We start from the raw sequence: 18,100 nt of genomic DNA, 5'->3' as shown, positions 1-18,100 counted from the left end.
GAAAAGAGATATACATACACACTCTCTCGCTGGCTTAGCAGAGGTCGATCCTCGCCCTTCAATCGAACTCTCAATCAGCGTCCATAACTCTTCGTCGGCCGGTCGTGGGGGAAGATGTGTCCGGCCTCTCCTGTCGACCGTCCCGCAGACGCCTGGCCTCTTCGCTGACGCTGGCGAGTGAGTTTACACTTCTGACAAATACACACATTTCCCGAGTCACGTAATTATCTGCTTTCAGAGTTGTGCTTGGAAGGAAAGAGATAAACCAACACTTGCCCGTCTGCACCTCTCGCACTGTCATTGCATTCACTCTCTTGGGGCCAACTAGGAACGCTCAAGCCTCACCTGTGTTAATCGGGAACGTACTACCTAGCTTGGGGTTAATCAGCAACGCCACACGCGGAAAGTGAACTCTACTCACATCTCGTAAGATACACACACACATACCTCTCACGAACATAACCACGCCCCACGCACAAACATCTACATCTCTTATACTACATCTTTTCATTCCAGTTTACCTCCCACTAAAGATTTTTCGGTTTTTCAACCTTTCTCTACCACTACGCCTCCTACCATTTTCTCAACTTTTGGTGATTTTAATCGCAGACGTCGGCGCCGCCGTCTAAGCTCCCTGCCCGTTTCTCCCGAACCATCACGATCAACCACCCTTTAATCGCCCACGAAAAAGCGCTTATTGACAATAACCCTCTTTTATGCAATACTATCTTTTCATTTTCTTGCAGACATTCTTCCCCTCCCACACAAGCCGATCCCGCGCGAGTGGTTGGTCTGTCCTCGCTAGTCCATAGTCCATGGTTCTCTCCGGCAAGTCGCCTCGGGGACAACATCCCCAGCAGTCCTTTCCAGCAAGTCGCCTCGGGCACAACATCTCCAGCAGATCTCTCCAGCAAGTCTCCCCTGGCACAACACCTCCAACAATTCTCTCAAGTAAGTCGCCTCGGGCACAACATCTCCAGGAGTTCTCTCCAGCAAGTCGCCTCAGGCACAACATCTCCAAGCTTCAAGTGTCCCTTCGCACTCAGCCCACGACACTTGAAGGCCATCACCCTGTACCTTCCCTCATGTGGTCCTTCGCTCTCAGCCCACGACATTTGAAGAGGCCCTCAATCACTCCGGACCTTCCCTCTACGAGCCCTCGTCCGTGACCTCCGAGCCTAGTATTCATTAAATCTTGTGTGCCTTAGTGTTATTGTGAGTTTCATTTCCCTGGCTTGTCCGAACCTAACCACAACAACGGTATGTGAGGAGCTTAAGTTAGAATGTAGGAGAGATTTGTTATCGTTTGTGTAATATCTTCTGCTTTCTGTTAAATATTATATGTATTATCTCCGAATAACTTTGTATTATATTTAGTTAGTCCATTGAGATGGACATTTGTGTTCCTCTTCCACACCGATAGTGGTATACAGGGTGTAGGAGTGTCTCAAGATGCATGCTTCAACGAGCTAACCTATGGCGTTGTATTAATTATCCATTTTGGCATTTTATTTTTCTGTCCATTCTTACAGAGAAATGGAAATGACGACTATTGACACTATGTTTTATGAACTTACTTTCGGCATAATAAAACAGGACAAGCCTTTGTTTAAGAGTAATTACAAGCACAAAAATGATCAATTTATCCATAGTTCCGAGATTTTTGTCAGCATGCGTGAACATGGTCTATTAAATATTATTGTTACCCCTTTGTAATATTTTTTTCTCTTATTTGTTTATTACGTTTTTTATAGAAGATGAAAAGCCTACGCCAGGATGCGCGTAGCTGCGTCCGAAGCCGTGACTTTTGCCCTATGCACTTGGACTGTTTGGATAGGTAGTAGTCACTGTTGGGTATCGGAGAGATATGAGGGATTCAAACACATAACTATGCCAATGTAAGACCAGCACGCTTCCGAGTACGCCACTGTCAATATATTCAGGTATTGTCAGCTATTGAGATTAAATTAATTTACTCATTCTTACTATCTCAGTTTAATGCCAGGAATGAAGGTATGTAATTATGATGTAATCAGTTAGGTTGAAATAACATGGAATATATTACTTTCTTTGTTGGAGTGAGTAGCTTGTCAACGCGAGCGAATTCAACTCAAAAGTTTCCCACCAATTACACTGGACAACCATATTGATTAAAATACCTGTCCCGCAAGCAAAAGGAGGTGAACTTGACATATTTTTTCTGTTTATTTTAAGATATGTTTTCATAATCTTTCTATCAGGCATAGTTTTTCTGTGATAGCATATTAAATTCTAAACAATTATAACTAATAAGTTATGAGGCTGATATTTCAATGAAACTTACCTTTAAATGTAGAAATGTATGATTTTCGAGTGTATTTTGCTTCTGGGAGATCGCTTGTGGTGACGCGGCGGTGGTCAAAACCAGACTGGCCGTCACACAACTCGAGTTAGGTCTATATACTCGCCGTAGTTAGCAAGACGTCTCGGACATCTCCAGCAAGAAGCCAATCAGAAAATCGGGAAAGCTCGATACCTCGCTGAGCCGCCGGCCTCCTTTAAAAGGACGGCGTCTTGCCAAGACAACCAGTCCTCCTAAAGGTCAGACGTCCCTCCTCTCCAGCTCACTCAACAAGCTCTCAGCAATCTTCGCCGGCCGGTGGTGGCGAGGAGATATATCTCCTTTGCTGCTGCCGGTCTGGCACAGGCCGACCTCTTCGTTGACGTCGGCAGGCGGGTTTACACCAAGACAAATACACACATTTCCCAAGTCACGTAATTCTCTGTTTTCAGAGTAGTGCTTGGAAGAAAAGAGGCACACGCACACTTGCTCGCTGGCTTAGCAGAGGCCCAACCCAACTCTTAATCAGAACCCTTATCTAATCGCCGGCTGGTCGACAGAGAGGAATTGGGAAGCCTCTCTGTCCAACATGCCCGCAACCTAACGCTGTTCTCTTCGCTGACGCTGGCGAGCGGGTTTACACTTCTGACATTTACACAATTCCCAATCACGTAATTCTCTGCTTTCAGAGTTGTGATTGGAAGGAGAATGATAATACAACACCCGCCCGCCTGCCCCCCTTCGCACCGCCACTGGATCAACTCTACAGACTCTCAAACCCAACCTGGGGAAAAGCAGGAACAGCTCAGGCCTTACCTGGGGCTAAACAGGAACGCGCTCTACACGCGGGAAGTGAACACTATTCACTTCCCGTAAGATACATACACACACCTCTCACAAACATAGGTACGACCCACGCACAGACATCTACACTTACTTTTTCTTCGACTAAAATTCGTTTCCTTTCTAACTTTCTCTTTTACTACATTTTCTCATTTCAGTTTACCTCCCACTAAAGATTTTTCCGTTATTCCACCTTTCTCTCCTACTACGCCTCCTACAATTTTCTGAACTTTTGGTGATTGTAATCCCGGCGTCGGCGCCGCCGTCCGAGTTCCCAGTCAATTTCTCCCGAGCCACGACCACCAACAGCCCCTGATCGCTCGCTTAATCGCCCGGTGGCAATAGTCCTCTTTTATACACTACTATCTTTTCATTTTCTTACAGACATTCTTCCCCTCCCACAAAAACCGATCCTGCGCAAGCGGGTGGTCTTTCCTAGCAAATCAGAATCAGAATCAGTCCTCTCCAGCAAGTTGCCTCGGACGCAGTTCTCTCCAGCAAGTCGCCTCGGACGCAGTGCTCTCCAGCAAGTCGCCTCGGACGCAGTCCTCTCCAGCAAGTCGCCTCGGACGCAGTTCTCTCCAACAAGTCGCCTCGGGCACATCTCCAAGCTTCTTCAAGTGGCCCTTCGCACTCAGCCCACGATACTTGAAGGCCCTCACCCTGGACCTTTCCTCCTGTAGATAATCGCTCTCAGCCCACAACACTTGAAGAGGCCCTCACTCCGGACCTTCCCTCTACGAACCCTCGTCCATGACCCCTGAGCCTAGGATTCATTAAATCTTGTGTACTTTAGTGTTATTGTGAGTTTCATTTCCCTGGCATGTCCGAACCTAACCACAACACACTTTTTAGTGTCCAACAGTAATCAGCCAACACTGATCGAGGGTTCCACTTCCCTTGATACTGGGTTTCCATGTTCAGAATGTCCTGGTGAAACCTATCACCGTGCTCGTCACTGACGGCGCCAAAACTTGCAGGGAAGAAGTCCAAGTGAGAGTCTAGGGAGTGGATTTTTAAGCTCATATTGCATCCCAAGGCCTTGTATGAGGTCAGTAGCTCATTTACGATTTCAGAATAGTTATTTGCTTTGTGATTCTCCAAAAACTTTCTTAAATGACAGTCATGCAGCTTTTTCAAAATCATCCAGCTCTTCATCAAAATACTGGTCTCTCATCAGCTCCCTAATCTGTGGTCCAACAAAAATACCTTCTTTGATTTTTGCATCACTCACTCTAGGAAACTTATTTTTGAAGTATGTAAATTTCTTGCCAGATCTATCCATAACTTAGAAAAATAATAATAAACCCTGGCTTAATATGCAAAGGAGGCAATTTTACTCTGAATCAACAAGAGGAAGATTGAGAACATTCTTCTCTCCTGGAGTAAGATATTGTTTCGGCCACACATTCTTTTCAATATGATTTTTCTTGTCCCGACTGTCCCACTCACAGAGAAAGCAACAAAACTTTGCGTAACCCAGCTGCATTCCAACTAAAATTGGCACACCCTTTAGGTCACCACAGATATTCCATTTATGTTCTTCATATTTATATTTTATTTTATTTATCTATCTATTCATTTGTCTATTTTCGTTCATTTATTTACTTATTTATTGCAATAGAAGGTTCATACTCTTACATATTTTCTTCACGTTAGCTGCATGGGCCAGAGAAATAGACAAAAATTTAATTCCATTGAGGAGCAAAACAGATTTCAGCCTCACTTTTGAAGAGACAATAAACAAGCGCCACTCATTCCCGTTATATTTAAAGTTAAGTTCCTCCATAACAGAATATACATCATTGCAAAATAACACACCATCCTCAAGTTAGACATTTTTTTCAAAATCACAATGTCACTTACGATAAAAAATAACTTTGGATTCTTTCTGGAGAAGATTCCAGCCCTTTAACCTGAAAGTAAGAAGTTCATGTTGCTTTTAGGACCTATTTAAACCCCGCACAAGATCATTCAGATCTCCGACTCAATAAACGTGGTTCACTTGAAGAACAGATTGGCTGAAAGTGCATAACAATATCACGCGGTATTGCCAAACTCAGTGTTGCCAACTGTTTGATTGAAATTTATCCTATGTAACTCACGTAACATAACATACTGTGAAACACAAAAACTGAGGGTGATGGGAAAAATTTGACATTATCTGTCACAACTTTGGCGTTGTGACACATGGCCTAGTACTTCCCATTTTCTTTCGTCTCTTTTCAGCCCCTTCGCTTATTACTTTTCCTTCGTTCTATGGAAACGCTGGAAGTCTTAAGGCCTCCAGCAACTACTTCCTGGTATTTTTGCTCCACCCAGCAACTGTTGTGAGAGTTTAGTGGTAATTGGTTGCAGTGCTTTATCGAGTCTAGGTATCTTCTATTTTACTCAAGATTCTCCCCCACCCCCTCGTCTTCCAAGATGTCTTCGTAGGCTCATGATCGAAGTCATCACAGGTGCTATAATGTTGAAATTGAAATGTCTCAACTTTTCAATTAGTTTGAACTAATTCACCATATCATATTTTTGTATCCTTGTACTTTGTGTTTATGATTGATGCATTTTACCTATGTATCATCATTTGATTTGATTTCTCATTGTTTTGGTGTGTCCCGGAAACTTACAGAAATAAGAAAATGTGCTTCGTGACGTGCCTCGAAATCAGATTGTACACGTTCAATCCGGGGTCATTGCCAACCCCACTCCAGTGAGTCAACACGTTGAACTTACGTATTCAGGAAAATTTACTTCTATAGTGTAAACGAAGTACGGAAAGATCGATGAAATCGGGGGAAATGAAATCCTTGGGGTCGATTCCCTTTCCCACACATGTTTTCGGTGCTATCGACTAAAGACAGGCTTGGTTCCTCCCGCCCCTGTGCGACACATGGATCCACGAACATCGAGAGCATCCTGTTCATCTGAGGGCATTCACTCATCTGAAGACGTCACCAGTTAGTGCACTATTACAGGAGAGAACGAAGGAATAATCAGAGGTGTCATGATATTTTAGCCAGGCCTTAGAGCGCGCAGGGCTAGCCAGGTAGTATGTCTCCAACCAAATACGTATCTTGCCCAGTTAGTTAATAAGTGAATAACTGTGGAATAGTTTTCATGATACATTTATTGAAAATAAAAATGGTTGAATATCAATCGCATGCCACTGATAGTGGAGACATCTTAAATCATATAATAATATCAGTGTAGTAAGTTCTGTTTAATTAGCCCTAGGACTGTGATTTGCACGAGTGTGCTCCCCCTTTCTCCCCTCCCTTTTGTATTTATTTATTTATTTTTTTCTATTTATATATATATTTTTTAGAAAAATTTCTCTGGTCCTTCGAAATTACACGCTCGGCTTGAAGGGAACGCGCCTGGTCCCGGCCGGCGTCCTAAATTTCCTGGACTTTGGCTCCCAACTGCAGCTATCCCCTTTCACCAATTTCCCAATGTATGAGAATTCTCATGCCCCTCAACCAACCCCTTCTCCTTCCACTGTCCAGGGATTTCGGGACAATCTTTGTTGACTAGTGTTATTAATTCTCAGGGTACAAGGAAGCTTGGAGTTGGGTACGGACAGATACCCACGGTTCTCATCATTGGCCTCTTTACTTTTGCCACCCCTGTTTCTTATTTGTAACGCCTCTTCTTTGTTTCTATATAAAAAGCCTGTTGGGTAATATAATTTTTTGAAAATGTAAAAAATGTAACCCAACTCCAAGTGCTCAAATGTCATAGAACAAAATATCACCGAGGTAGGCCTGAAACTGGCATTTAGCACGGGAGTAAAAATAGGAGACGTTGTGAGAAATGAAATTAGAACCAAAATCAAAGACGAAGATAAATGTCTAGTTTATAGAATTCCGTGTAAAAGCTGCCCCTCTAGTTACTATGGCGAAACTAGCAGAGGAATTCACAAGCGGACGATTGAACACAAGAATGACATCAAAGCCCACCGGACATCCAACTCATTAGTGGTACACATCGACAACTTTGGCCACCTGCCGGATTGGGAAAAACAGAGATGCTCCATAATGGACTTAATAAAAAGGAAAGGAGGCTAATTGAGGCAGCATATATACCCTACTCCCATGCAGCAATCATCGGGACGGTTTTGTCAAGTTGGCGAGGGTGGCAAGCGGCCTAATTATCCATGAGGCAAGACGAAAGCGAGAAGGCAACAGCATTGACCGGGGAGGAACGGGGTGAGCTATGCGATTATATAAGTTGTCTTTGTCCTACTTGTGTATACTCTGAAGAAGTCCTAGTTGGACGAAACGTCAGAAATAAAACTTCAACGGATTCTTGGCGTTTAAACTCACCACCCTACCACTCATTCTGTCTTCACACTTCAATATATATATGCACACACACAAATATATGTGTACACACACACACACACAATATATATATATATATATATATATATATATATATATATATATATATATATATTCACACACACTGAATGGTCCCCAGTGCAGATCTTAATCTTTTTTCAACCACATTAACTTTTTACTAAAATTAAAAGTAAAAAGTTAATATGGTTGATAAAAGATTAAGACGTCTGAGCTGAGGTTCGAGCCCTTGGCTTCGCTTCATATCAGTTTCCGTATATGTCTCCGACGAGCGCATTGTCAGTCTCGTTCGTGATGACATGGAATTAAAAGTAAAAAGTTAATGTGGTTGAATATATATATATATATATATATATATATATATATATATATATATATATATATATATCCATATGAAATATTTTGATCATCGTATTGATTGGGCTACTGCTTCATCCATTATGTCGTGTGATTCATTTGCCAGTAGGAACATCATTGAAAATTGTTTGATGAAAAAATCTGAAGGATCCAACATTAATTTCAGCAATGGCATTTTTAAATTAGATCATTTGATCATGAACAAAATTTGTAATCACATTACATCTTTTCACAAATAATTTTATTTTATGTATTTTAATGTTTGTTACATTTGTTCAATGTGTACTGTCTGTACCTTTCCCAGATTACTTTCATACCTCTTATATACGTATGTGTAATTTTTTTCTTTTGTATTCCCCCGAAGATGTGAAATATCACGAAAGCGCTTGCGAAGTATAGTTTATTTTCCGTTTTCCTTTGTGGTTATCAGCAATGTATATATATATATATATATATATATATATATATATATATATATATATATAATATATATATATATATATGTATTATATATATATATACAGAGTATATATATATATATTTATATATATATATATATATATATATATATATATATATATATATATATGTATGTATGTATATATATATATCCGTAGAACCCTTCGACATTATTTCTAAAAATGTAGAACTTCTGAAAACATTCAGGCAACCCTGGGATTCTGCAGAACAGCGCTGGTCGCGTTCGTCCGTGCGTTCCGCTTTAGTTTGGTCGCGGTTAGCGCTTCCAAACTATAAAGCTTAAGAGACAGGTTCATACCGAAATAAAAGTCCGGGAGGCCACATACTACACCAAAGAAAATTTCGTAGGCCACATATTATACCGACACCTATATTGCTTTAATAGTTTGGGAGCGCCAACCGCGGCCAAACTAAAGCGGAACGCACCGAGGAACGCGCCCTGCTCTGTTGCACAGCACAATTTGGGGATCCCAGATTTAGATTAACAACTATACATCACATTACGGATATTTGCTGGTAACTACACGTGACACCCTGGTGCACTGAGCAATGTAACGCCGCGGTATTTGCTACAGATCTGGCGCCCCCCTTTCCTTTTCCAATCTCCAACACACTCCTCGGCAGCTTTACGTTTGTAAATGTCCCACATTTCTTCAGGGTCCTCAAGAGAGCCAAGTACTTCAAGCCGATTAGAATGTTACCGCATACTTCTGGGCACGTGCATCATCCTTGAGTTTCTCCAGATGAAACCCAGGTGGGTTACACCTTGGGTTTCTCCTAGATTTGATACACGGTGTGAGTGATACGACCAAATCAGTCTCAAATAATTCGGGAATTCGATAAACCCTGCATTTCTGTAGGATCTCCCAACGAGTGCTAATAAGTGTGTGATCGATTTCCGTGGCCACTCCGGCATTACTATACCATGTCCATTGGTGTGGCTTTCGTTTCTGGAACCATGAGCCGCCGATCCTCAGCCTTCTGGACTTTGCTGCAAAATTCTGTTGATGTTCCAGGTTCCAGAACCATGGGGGGCCAGTGCATACTTCATAACCAGCTCTACTGGTACCAGTAACCGCATTGAAGTCGACCAGAACAACAAATGTCTCTCGCGGCGGGCATTGGTCAACTATAAATTCAATCATAGCATAGAATATCTTCTCTTCAGTAGCATATACTGCAATAAAAGAGACGAAGCCAAGGTGTGCTTCAGCCACTCCAGCACAATACGTTCATCAACCGGAGCAACCTCAACAACCGCGTGCTACAGTCAGCTATATATGCCTACAACTATTCCCGCGAGCTGGGTCCCAACGATTCGGCCCGACCACAATTGTAACACTCAATTCTGATTTCGCTGCTGCCTGATCTTCTCACTTCTACGAGAGCCACGATATATAATCTAAGCTTCATGATCTTCGCCGATAAAAAGGATAATCGGTCGTCCTGGGAGAATATTCCAGGCACCCGCACGGAGAGTACGCCGAAGGTACACCCCGGCTCTGGATCGACGTGTTGTGCCTAATTTACAACACCCTGGTACACAGGCCGCAAGCCCGCCTCCACCATATATGCCCGATATAGTTGCCCTCCCACACCCTCACCCAACGAGGGTAGACCTGTCTTTGGTTATACATATTAACCCAATGGTCCCAGGGGTCATGGGACAGTTTATACGCACCAACCGCTTTGACATTAGAGGATGACAGCCGCGGACTGCGCGGTGTCGTCCCAGACGGTAGTTGATTGACGCAGGTCGTGCCTGACCAACAAATTCAAGTCAATCAGCCCTGCCGATGTGTCTCTCCAAGCCAAGATGGCCCGCCCGTCCTGGGACATCACTCAGCCTCCAGGATTCCCATGTCCAGGCCCTGCAAAGATCCCATGCAAGGTAAACATGTAGGTTAGTGATCCGTAATGGAGTTCATCTGCCCTTTGACATGGAACTGTCTAGTGTAGGCCTTATGGTCTCTTGCTGACTCCTTCATTTTTGTTTTTTGGTGGTTTTCTTTATCTTCCATCTGAGTGCCCAGCATACCCTCCTCACTGACTGGTCAACACTGGGAAAGTTGTTACGGGAAATCAAGATTTTTATGAGAGTAGTAGAGCCTGTGGTTTGTAGGAGAGCAAGTAGTTTGATGTAAAAGGTGGGGGTGCATCAGGGCTGTGTCATGTTGCCATGGTTGTTTAATGTGCACATGTATGGGTTGGTGCGGGAGGTAAACGTGATGGCAATAGACAGATGATTAGAGTTGATTGGATATAGTGGAAGGTGAGCCAGCTGCCGTTAGCGAATGACACTGCGCTCGTGGCGGGTTATGAGGAAGGTCTTAGGACGGGTCCACTTTGCCTCATGCAGATTTGTATGTAGTAGTTGGCGGTCTTGAATGCCGAGCTAAGTGCCCACAGTGAGTGGGCATGAGGAAAGATTGTGGCTATGAGGCAGTGCGCATCAGTCGCCTATGAGCATTCGCAGGGGGATAATGGACGCCGGCGAGCTTGTAGTAGTTTTAGTTCGGAACAACGGCAGGACAAATGAAAATCAACACAAAATATCTAATCTCTTTCTTTTGGTAATTAGCCACAAGGTGCGACACTAGAAGTGTCACATGAGAAATATATGTGAAGCTCGGACTAAGGCCACAGCTTAGTGGAGCTTATGGTTGTAGCTGGACGTGGAGCCTAACGTCAGCGAGGCGGTAGCAGATGATGACGGCGAGGCTCGATGGGACAGCTAGAAGATTGGACGAGGAGATGTTGTTGTATGTGGTGGTCGGTACTGTTCTGCCCATCTCGGCGAAACGCCGACCTTTTAAGGGAGGCTGGCGGGAACGTGAGGAGCTTTCCAAGTTCCTGATTGGCTGACCGCTGGCTGGCAGGGACACCCTTGGGAACTACGCTTGCCAACTACAGGAACTTGAAGATTTCTTTGATCAGTGTGTGACGGGTCGTAGGATGCATTACGTCACTACAAGCTCCTTGAAACGGAAACCCTGCTGTGGAGCATTGTAGATCTGTGTGCTGTGAAAAAGAAACTAGTGAGAAGAGAAATGTATGGTGCAGACAGTGACTTTCTCGAAGACCTGTTTGAGTCCTCATTTCCTGTCGAACCTCCTCTTCCACCATACTCGGCGACGTTTGAACATGACGATTCTTTGCGCTGTCAACCATGGCTGCCAGACATATAGCACAAATAAAGATAAATTTTATTCTCCCTTGTAATCACATGTGTGCGTATGTACTCCTTGCTCTTGATGTTCCATATGCAGGGATGCTGCTTAATAATTCTATAAGATACTGGGTGTTTCTCGTTCGGTCAATTGGGCTAGCAGGAGTTGCCATATTGAGAGCGTGACGCGTACAGCCTCCCTCAACAAAGGCTGAGGTAGCAATGACAACATCTGCATGCCCATCAAATTGAAAGTGTTCAAAATAGATCACCAGTGCACTGCACTGTGTTGAAAACAAAGGATTACAAAGGAAGAGCACGCCAATAGTAGACCTTTTGGTCCATAACTAGGTCAGATGCGGGAAAAAGTTGATAAATGAATAAATAGATAATGACAAATAATAAACAAAATAACAATAACTTAAAATGAATAAACAAAAAAACATAAAAATAAATAAAATAAATAGGCATTACAGCATATTGTTTAGATGCTAGTCTAAATGAATTTCCAACTGTAATACATTGCACTGCCTCTGCAGATGGTTTATTTTAGATGCGGGAAAAAGTAGATAAATGAATAAATAGATAATGACAAATAATAAACAAAATAACGATAACTTAAAATGAATAAATAAAAAATATATATAAAATAAATAAAATAAATAGGCATTACAGCATATTGCTTAGATGCTTGTCTAAATGAATCTTAAAATTTCCACCTGTAATACATTGCACTACCTCTGAAGATGGTTTATTCCATTTATTTACAACACACTTGGCAAAGTTGTTTCTACCCACTTCCAAATTAATTCTACCTCCTGACATTTTGTGACCATTATTTTTTGTTTGATTCGCATTCGGTGTGAAAATTTCGTCACTTTTGATGTTGCCTTAAAGACCTGTATCAAATCACCACTGACTCTACATTTTTTTAGGGAAAATAGATTCATATGTTTTAGTCGATTTTCGTATTATTTATCTCTGATATTTGGAATCGGTTATGTGACTCGCCGTTGTCCATTTTCCAATCTGTCAATATCTTTAATGAAATTTGGTGGCCATATGGGAACAGCATATTCTAAATGTGGATGAACTATTTATATAACCTGATAATGACAGATGGATTTATAAAATGAGTCCTAGAATCTTATTTGCCTTCTCTGATGTGAAATTACACTACTTAGATGATTTGAGATCATTAGTGATAATTACACCAAGATCCTTTTCATTATCCACTTTTGTTGAATTTCCAAATAACTTGTGCACAACTTAATGTTAAATTTCATTAGCCACTTTTTAGACCATTGCTGTAGTTTATTTAGATCTTCAATCATCAACAGCGCCACTAACACCGCCATAGTCATGAGGCACCGTGTGGCCGGGCCTTTAAGCAGTTAGTGATGTAGTTTGAAAAGGTATGTGATAGGAGGAAGTTAAAAGTAAATGTGGTTAATAGGAAGGTGATGAGATGTACAAGGGGAGAGGGTGACAGCAAGTTGGAAGTAAATCTTAGAGGAGAAAGGCTAGAAGATGTAGTTAGTTTTAAGTATTTAGAGTCACATGTAGAAGGAATGTGGAGAAGTGGGCTGGAGGTCAACTGTAGATTGAGAGAAGCGAGTATATGGCTTAGGGGATTGGAAAGTGTCACAAGAAATAGGCATCTGGTTATGGATGCACAGAGGAGATTATATGGAGTGATATGCCTATAATGTGTGGAGCAGACTTGGATTTTAAGAGAGGCAGAAATGATCAATTTATGTGTTTGAGATGAAGTGTCTGAGAAATATGGAAATGTCACAAGGCTAGACAGTGAAAAATGAGGAGGTGCAGAGGAGACTGGGGGTAGAAAGAGATCTGGTAGATAGGGCTGATGGAAGATTATTAGGATGGTTTGGACAGAGAAAGAATGAGTGAAAAAAAATAGCAAAAGAGGTGTGGAAAGCAGAGATGGATGGAGTGAACTTGAGGGGATGAGCAAGGATGAGATAGATGGATGGGGTGAAAGGGGCTTTAAGCAAAAAGAGAATGTCTGTTGAACAGGAAAGGGAGAGGGTGGGGGTGATGAAGATGAATGGAGGATGGTTGTGTGTGGATGATATCTTGATGCAGCCCAAAGGGATTTATCTATTTTCTGCATGAGGAGGCGGGGAAAGGGGGTCGCTGTGCAAATGAAACAACCCTGCTGATGTGCTGCATTGCTTCTGACCCTAGCCATGGGCAGGAGACAGGGATGGCCCTTCATCCAGGAGGAGCTAAGAGGAAAACAAGGGTGGTGGATGGGAGTGGAACAGGTAGGAGTGGGTGTATGGCTTGGCTACCTCACTTATAAGGGGTAAGAAGCCTTTGGTGTGTATGTGTGCATTTACTTAATTGTATTTACCTAATTGTAGTATACAAGAAAGGAACAATGCTCATTGGGTCCTGTCTCCTATTCTCTAATTTTCTAACAAACCTAAACTCAAATTCATGTATAGTTCCAATTTAATCTATATCTATTTCCGATAATCATATTTAGATTTAAACTCATGCATTGTTTGAGCTTGGGCTATATCACCTAAGCCATTCCACATATTTATACATCTATATGGAAAACTGTATTTTTTCACATCCTTTCGACATGTGGTCTTTCTTAATTTACTTCCATGACCTCTTAAAGCCCTCCCATCTTTAATTAGGAGATCTCTTCTATCAATGCAATCTATCCCATTTAGTGATCTGAACACTATAATCATGTCACCTACTTCTCTTCTGTCTTTCATAGTTGGCAGACCCAGTACTTTTAGTCATTCCTCGTATGGTTTATCTGCCAGGCTGGGGATCAGTTTGGTTGATGCCCTTTGTATTCTCTCAATCTTGCTTATATCCTTCACTTTGTGTAGGGACTATACTACTGAAGCATATTCCAGTCTTGGACATACCAGGGTTTTGATGAGCTTTTTCATCATCTCTTCATACACATAATGGAACGCCATTTTAACCTTCCGCAGTAGTCCATATGTCTCTCCCACAATCCTGCTGATATATCTGTCAGGTGACAGGTTGTCTTTTATCAACAGTTCCAAGTATTTCTCCTCTTTTTGCTTTTGTAATGTGTTCACTTCCCAAGGAATAGTTTAAGGATGGCCTTTTCCTGCTATTGCCCATTTCCAGTACTTTGTATTTTTGGTATTAAATTTCATTTCCCATTCTTGGCTCCATGGAAAAATAGTATCTAGACCTTTTTTTCAATATTCTACCGTCCTCCTCATTTTTCACTCTTCTCGTGATTTTTGCATCATCTGTAAACATGCTGGCATAGCTTGTTATTTTTTACATCATGTCATTAACATAGACAAGAAGCATTACCGGTGCAAGCACTGAACATTGTGGAACTCCGCTCGTTACTGCTCTCCAGCTTGACATCTTGTCCTTTACTATTGTCCTCATGTATATTTCCTTCAAAAAGTCTTTAATCCACTCTAATAGTGGATTAAAGACTTTTGTGTGTGCATATATTTACCTAGTTGTAATTTACCTAGTTGTATCTTACCATCCTAGCCTCCCGATAAGGGAGAGATTGTGACTTTAAACTATATCATCATCATCTTACAGGAAGGGGAGTTATGCTGGTGGTGCCTCATCTCTGTATCTCGTCATGTCTAATTTGCTTTTAAATTCATATATTGTTTTTGCAGACACTATTGTTCCATCTAGTATGTTCCATACATCCACCACTTTATGAGGAAAGCTGTTCTTTTTCAGGTCTCTTCTATAACTGTCCTTTTTGAGCTTCCTTCCATGTCTTCTTGTGTTTCTCTTATTCCAATTTAGTAAGTCTTCTTTATCAAGAACTTCCATATCTCTCATAATTCTGTACGTGGTCAACAAGTCACCTCTTTCTCTTTGTTCCAGTCGGTAATTCTAGTTTTGACAATCTTTCTTCATATGACAGTTTTGATAGTGTTGAGCTGTGTACTCCAATTTTGAACTTATCAGCATGACCAGTATTTTCTTTACCATTTCTTCATGCAATTAAGTAAAAACAAATTTTATTGATCTTAGCAAGTTATAGGTTTAACTGACAATTTTGTTTATCTGTTTGTCGGGGGACATATCCTTTGTGATGATCACTCCTAGGTGTATTTACCTAGTTGAATTTTACGGGAAGGGGAGCTATGCTCGTGGTGTCCCGTTTTCATATCTCGTTTTATCTAGACTGTTTTTAAATTCGTGTATTGTTTTTCCACACAACACATTTTCATCTAACTTGTTCCAAACGTCTATTACCCTGTGGGGAAAGCTGTTCTTTTTCAGGTCTCTTCTATAACTGTCTTTCTTGATTTTCTTTCCGTGTCCTCTTGTATCTCTACCATCCATTTTATTAGATCCTCTCTATCAATCGTTTCTATGCCTTTCATGATTCTATAAATAGTTATCAAGCCTCCTCTTTTCTTTGCTCTAATGTCTGTAGCTCAAGTTTTGCTAGTCTCTCTTCATATGATAGTTCTGAGAGTGTTGGTGCCAATTTCGTAATTTTCTTTGTATTCTTTCAAGTTTTGTTATACATTTTTTTTCTTTTGTACTTGGTGACCACGTCGTCGCTGCATACCCCAATCTTGGTCTTATCAAAGTGACTAGTATTTTCTTCATCATTTCTTCGTCCAGGTATGTAAATGCCACTTTGTTCTTATCAAATTATAAGTTTCTCCAAAAATTTTGTTTATATGTTTCTCAGGGGACATATTATTCATAATAATGACTCCCAGGTGCTTCTCATTTTCTACTTTTTTAATTTCTTCCGCAAAGAAGCTCATATAACTTTCAATTCCTTTATCCATATCATTAATATATGTAGCAAACATTATTGGAGCCAGAAATGTTCATTGTGGAACTCCACTAATCACTTCATCTCAATTAGAGTGTTTGTCTTTTATCACCACTTGCATTTTTCTTTCATGCAAGAAGTCTTCCATCCACTTAAGTAGTTTGTCCTGTATTCCTCCTGCAGTTTCTAATTTCTTAAGCAACTTCTTATGTGGCACCTTATCAAAAGCTTTTTCAGGTCTAGAAATGCACAATGAGCCCATCCATCTCTTTCTTGTACTACATCTATTCGCCTTGAATAGAAACACATTAAGTTTGTGACGCATGGTCGTCCTTGTCTAAATCCAAATTGCCTTGGATTTAGTACATTGTTTTTTTGTTTTGTTTTTCAAATGCCTTACCCGTCTAATTTTGATAAATCTTTAACAAATTTTAGCTACCGTACTTGTAAGAGAGACCAGTCTATAGTTAGCAGAGTCTTCCTTGTTTCCCCCTTTAAATATTGGCACTACAATTGCTCTTTTCCAATCTTCAGGAACTTTTCCTTCTTTCAATGAACTGTTTATTAGACTATGTATTTTGTCTGTTAGTTCGTTACTGCATCTCTCAAAATCCAATTTGCCATTTCATGCGATTTTCTGACATCGAGATTACTCAAGTGTTTCATTATTTCATTCCTTGTTACTTCTATCTCTTTCATATGGGGGCGGGGGACTTTCTCATCCCACTCGATATCTCTAGGTTGTATGTTCTCTCTTGTAAACACAGATTTAAAATACTTGTTCATAATTCCTGCCATTTCTATTTCCTCTATGTATTCAACTCCTTTTTGTCGTACTTTCTCTAATTCTTGTTTGTTTTTCAGTTTGCTGTTTACAAATATGTAAAATAGTTTTGGTTGATCTTTACATTTTTCTATGACATCTTTTTCGTATTTTCTCTTTTCTTCTCTGCGCACTTGTACATGTTCATTTCTATATTTAGTATATATTTTTCATTGTTTCAGGTATCTTGTCTTTTTTTTCCATTTTATCCAAGCTTAATCCTTTTGTCTTTTAACCCCCTACATCTTTTGTTGTACCAACACTTTACATATCCTTTTTCTTGTTTTTGTCTTGGAACATACTTTTCCACTCCTTTATAATTTTTTTTCTTCAAAATATTCCGTTTCTCTTCTAATGTTGTGTCCTTGTGTATTCTTTCCCAATCTGCTTTTTGAAAGAATTCTCTTATTTTATATAAAAAAAATCCCATACATCTATTTTCCCTTTCTATATTGTTCGTTTTTTCCATGTATTTTCCCTCATTTAGTTCCAGTTCAACCAATATGTGGTCACTTTTACTTATTGGTGTCTCATATTCAATTCCCCATAGGTCGTCTCCACCCTTCACTGTCATCTCCGCCCGGCAGATTTCTTTACAATTAAAGTCACCCATCATAACTATTCTTCCTCCATCTTCCATTATCTTATTTAGTGTTATCCTTGTGTCTTCTAACATATTTTTGTGTTCTCTCTCTTCCCACGAAGCCATTTTAGGAGGCACATAATTTACTACAAACTTCCTGCTCTTCCCATCCCTGTCCTCCACTTCCATCACAATCATCCGCATTCCATGGATTAATCGTCAAAGTTAATCATTCGCAAATTGAAGTTCAACAGCATCTAAATTTCCCCTGTTTTTGGAGTCAAGCGGTTGCAGTCTGGGGTATAGACATTACCACCAATGCTGAAAAGGCGTTCATTATCCACTGAAGATGGTGGAGAG

General features: G+C 40.8%; 1 protein-coding gene across 1 annotated transcript; it reads right to left on the bottom strand.

Annotated features, from left to right (window-relative positions):
- Positions 1-9,050: 9,050 nt before the first annotated feature.
- LOC143026889 (uncharacterized) lies at positions 9,051-9,774 on the bottom strand. The gene is made up of 2 exons (XM_076187674.1): positions 9,690-9,774; positions 9,051-9,538 (listed from the first exon to the last, which is right to left on the bottom strand). The coding sequence occupies exons 1-2, from the start codon at positions 9,772-9,774 to the stop codon at positions 9,051-9,053; spliced, it is 573 nt and encodes a 190-aa protein (XP_076043789.1).
- Positions 9,775-18,100: the final 8,326 nt, after the last annotated feature.

Source organism: Oratosquilla oratoria, chromosome 7 (assembly GCF_046742065.1).
Source record: "Oratosquilla oratoria isolate Oo_2021 chromosome 7, ASM4674206v1, whole genome shotgun sequence".
Lineage (NCBI taxonomy): Eukaryota > Metazoa > Arthropoda > Malacostraca > Stomatopoda > Squillidae > Oratosquilla > Oratosquilla oratoria.
This window is presented reverse-complemented; position numbering and strand designations above follow the sequence as displayed.

Excerpts from the sequence above, each read along its gene's own strand:
- LOC143026889 (XM_076187674.1), bottom strand. The coding sequence starts at position 9,774 with ATGAAGCTTAGATTATATATCGTGGCTCTCGTAGAAGTGAGAAGATCA. Across the intron at positions 9,539-9,689 it reads AATTGAGTGTTACAATTGTG|TATATGCTACTGAAGAGAAG; the intron begins GTCGGGCCGAAT and ends CTTTTATTGCAG.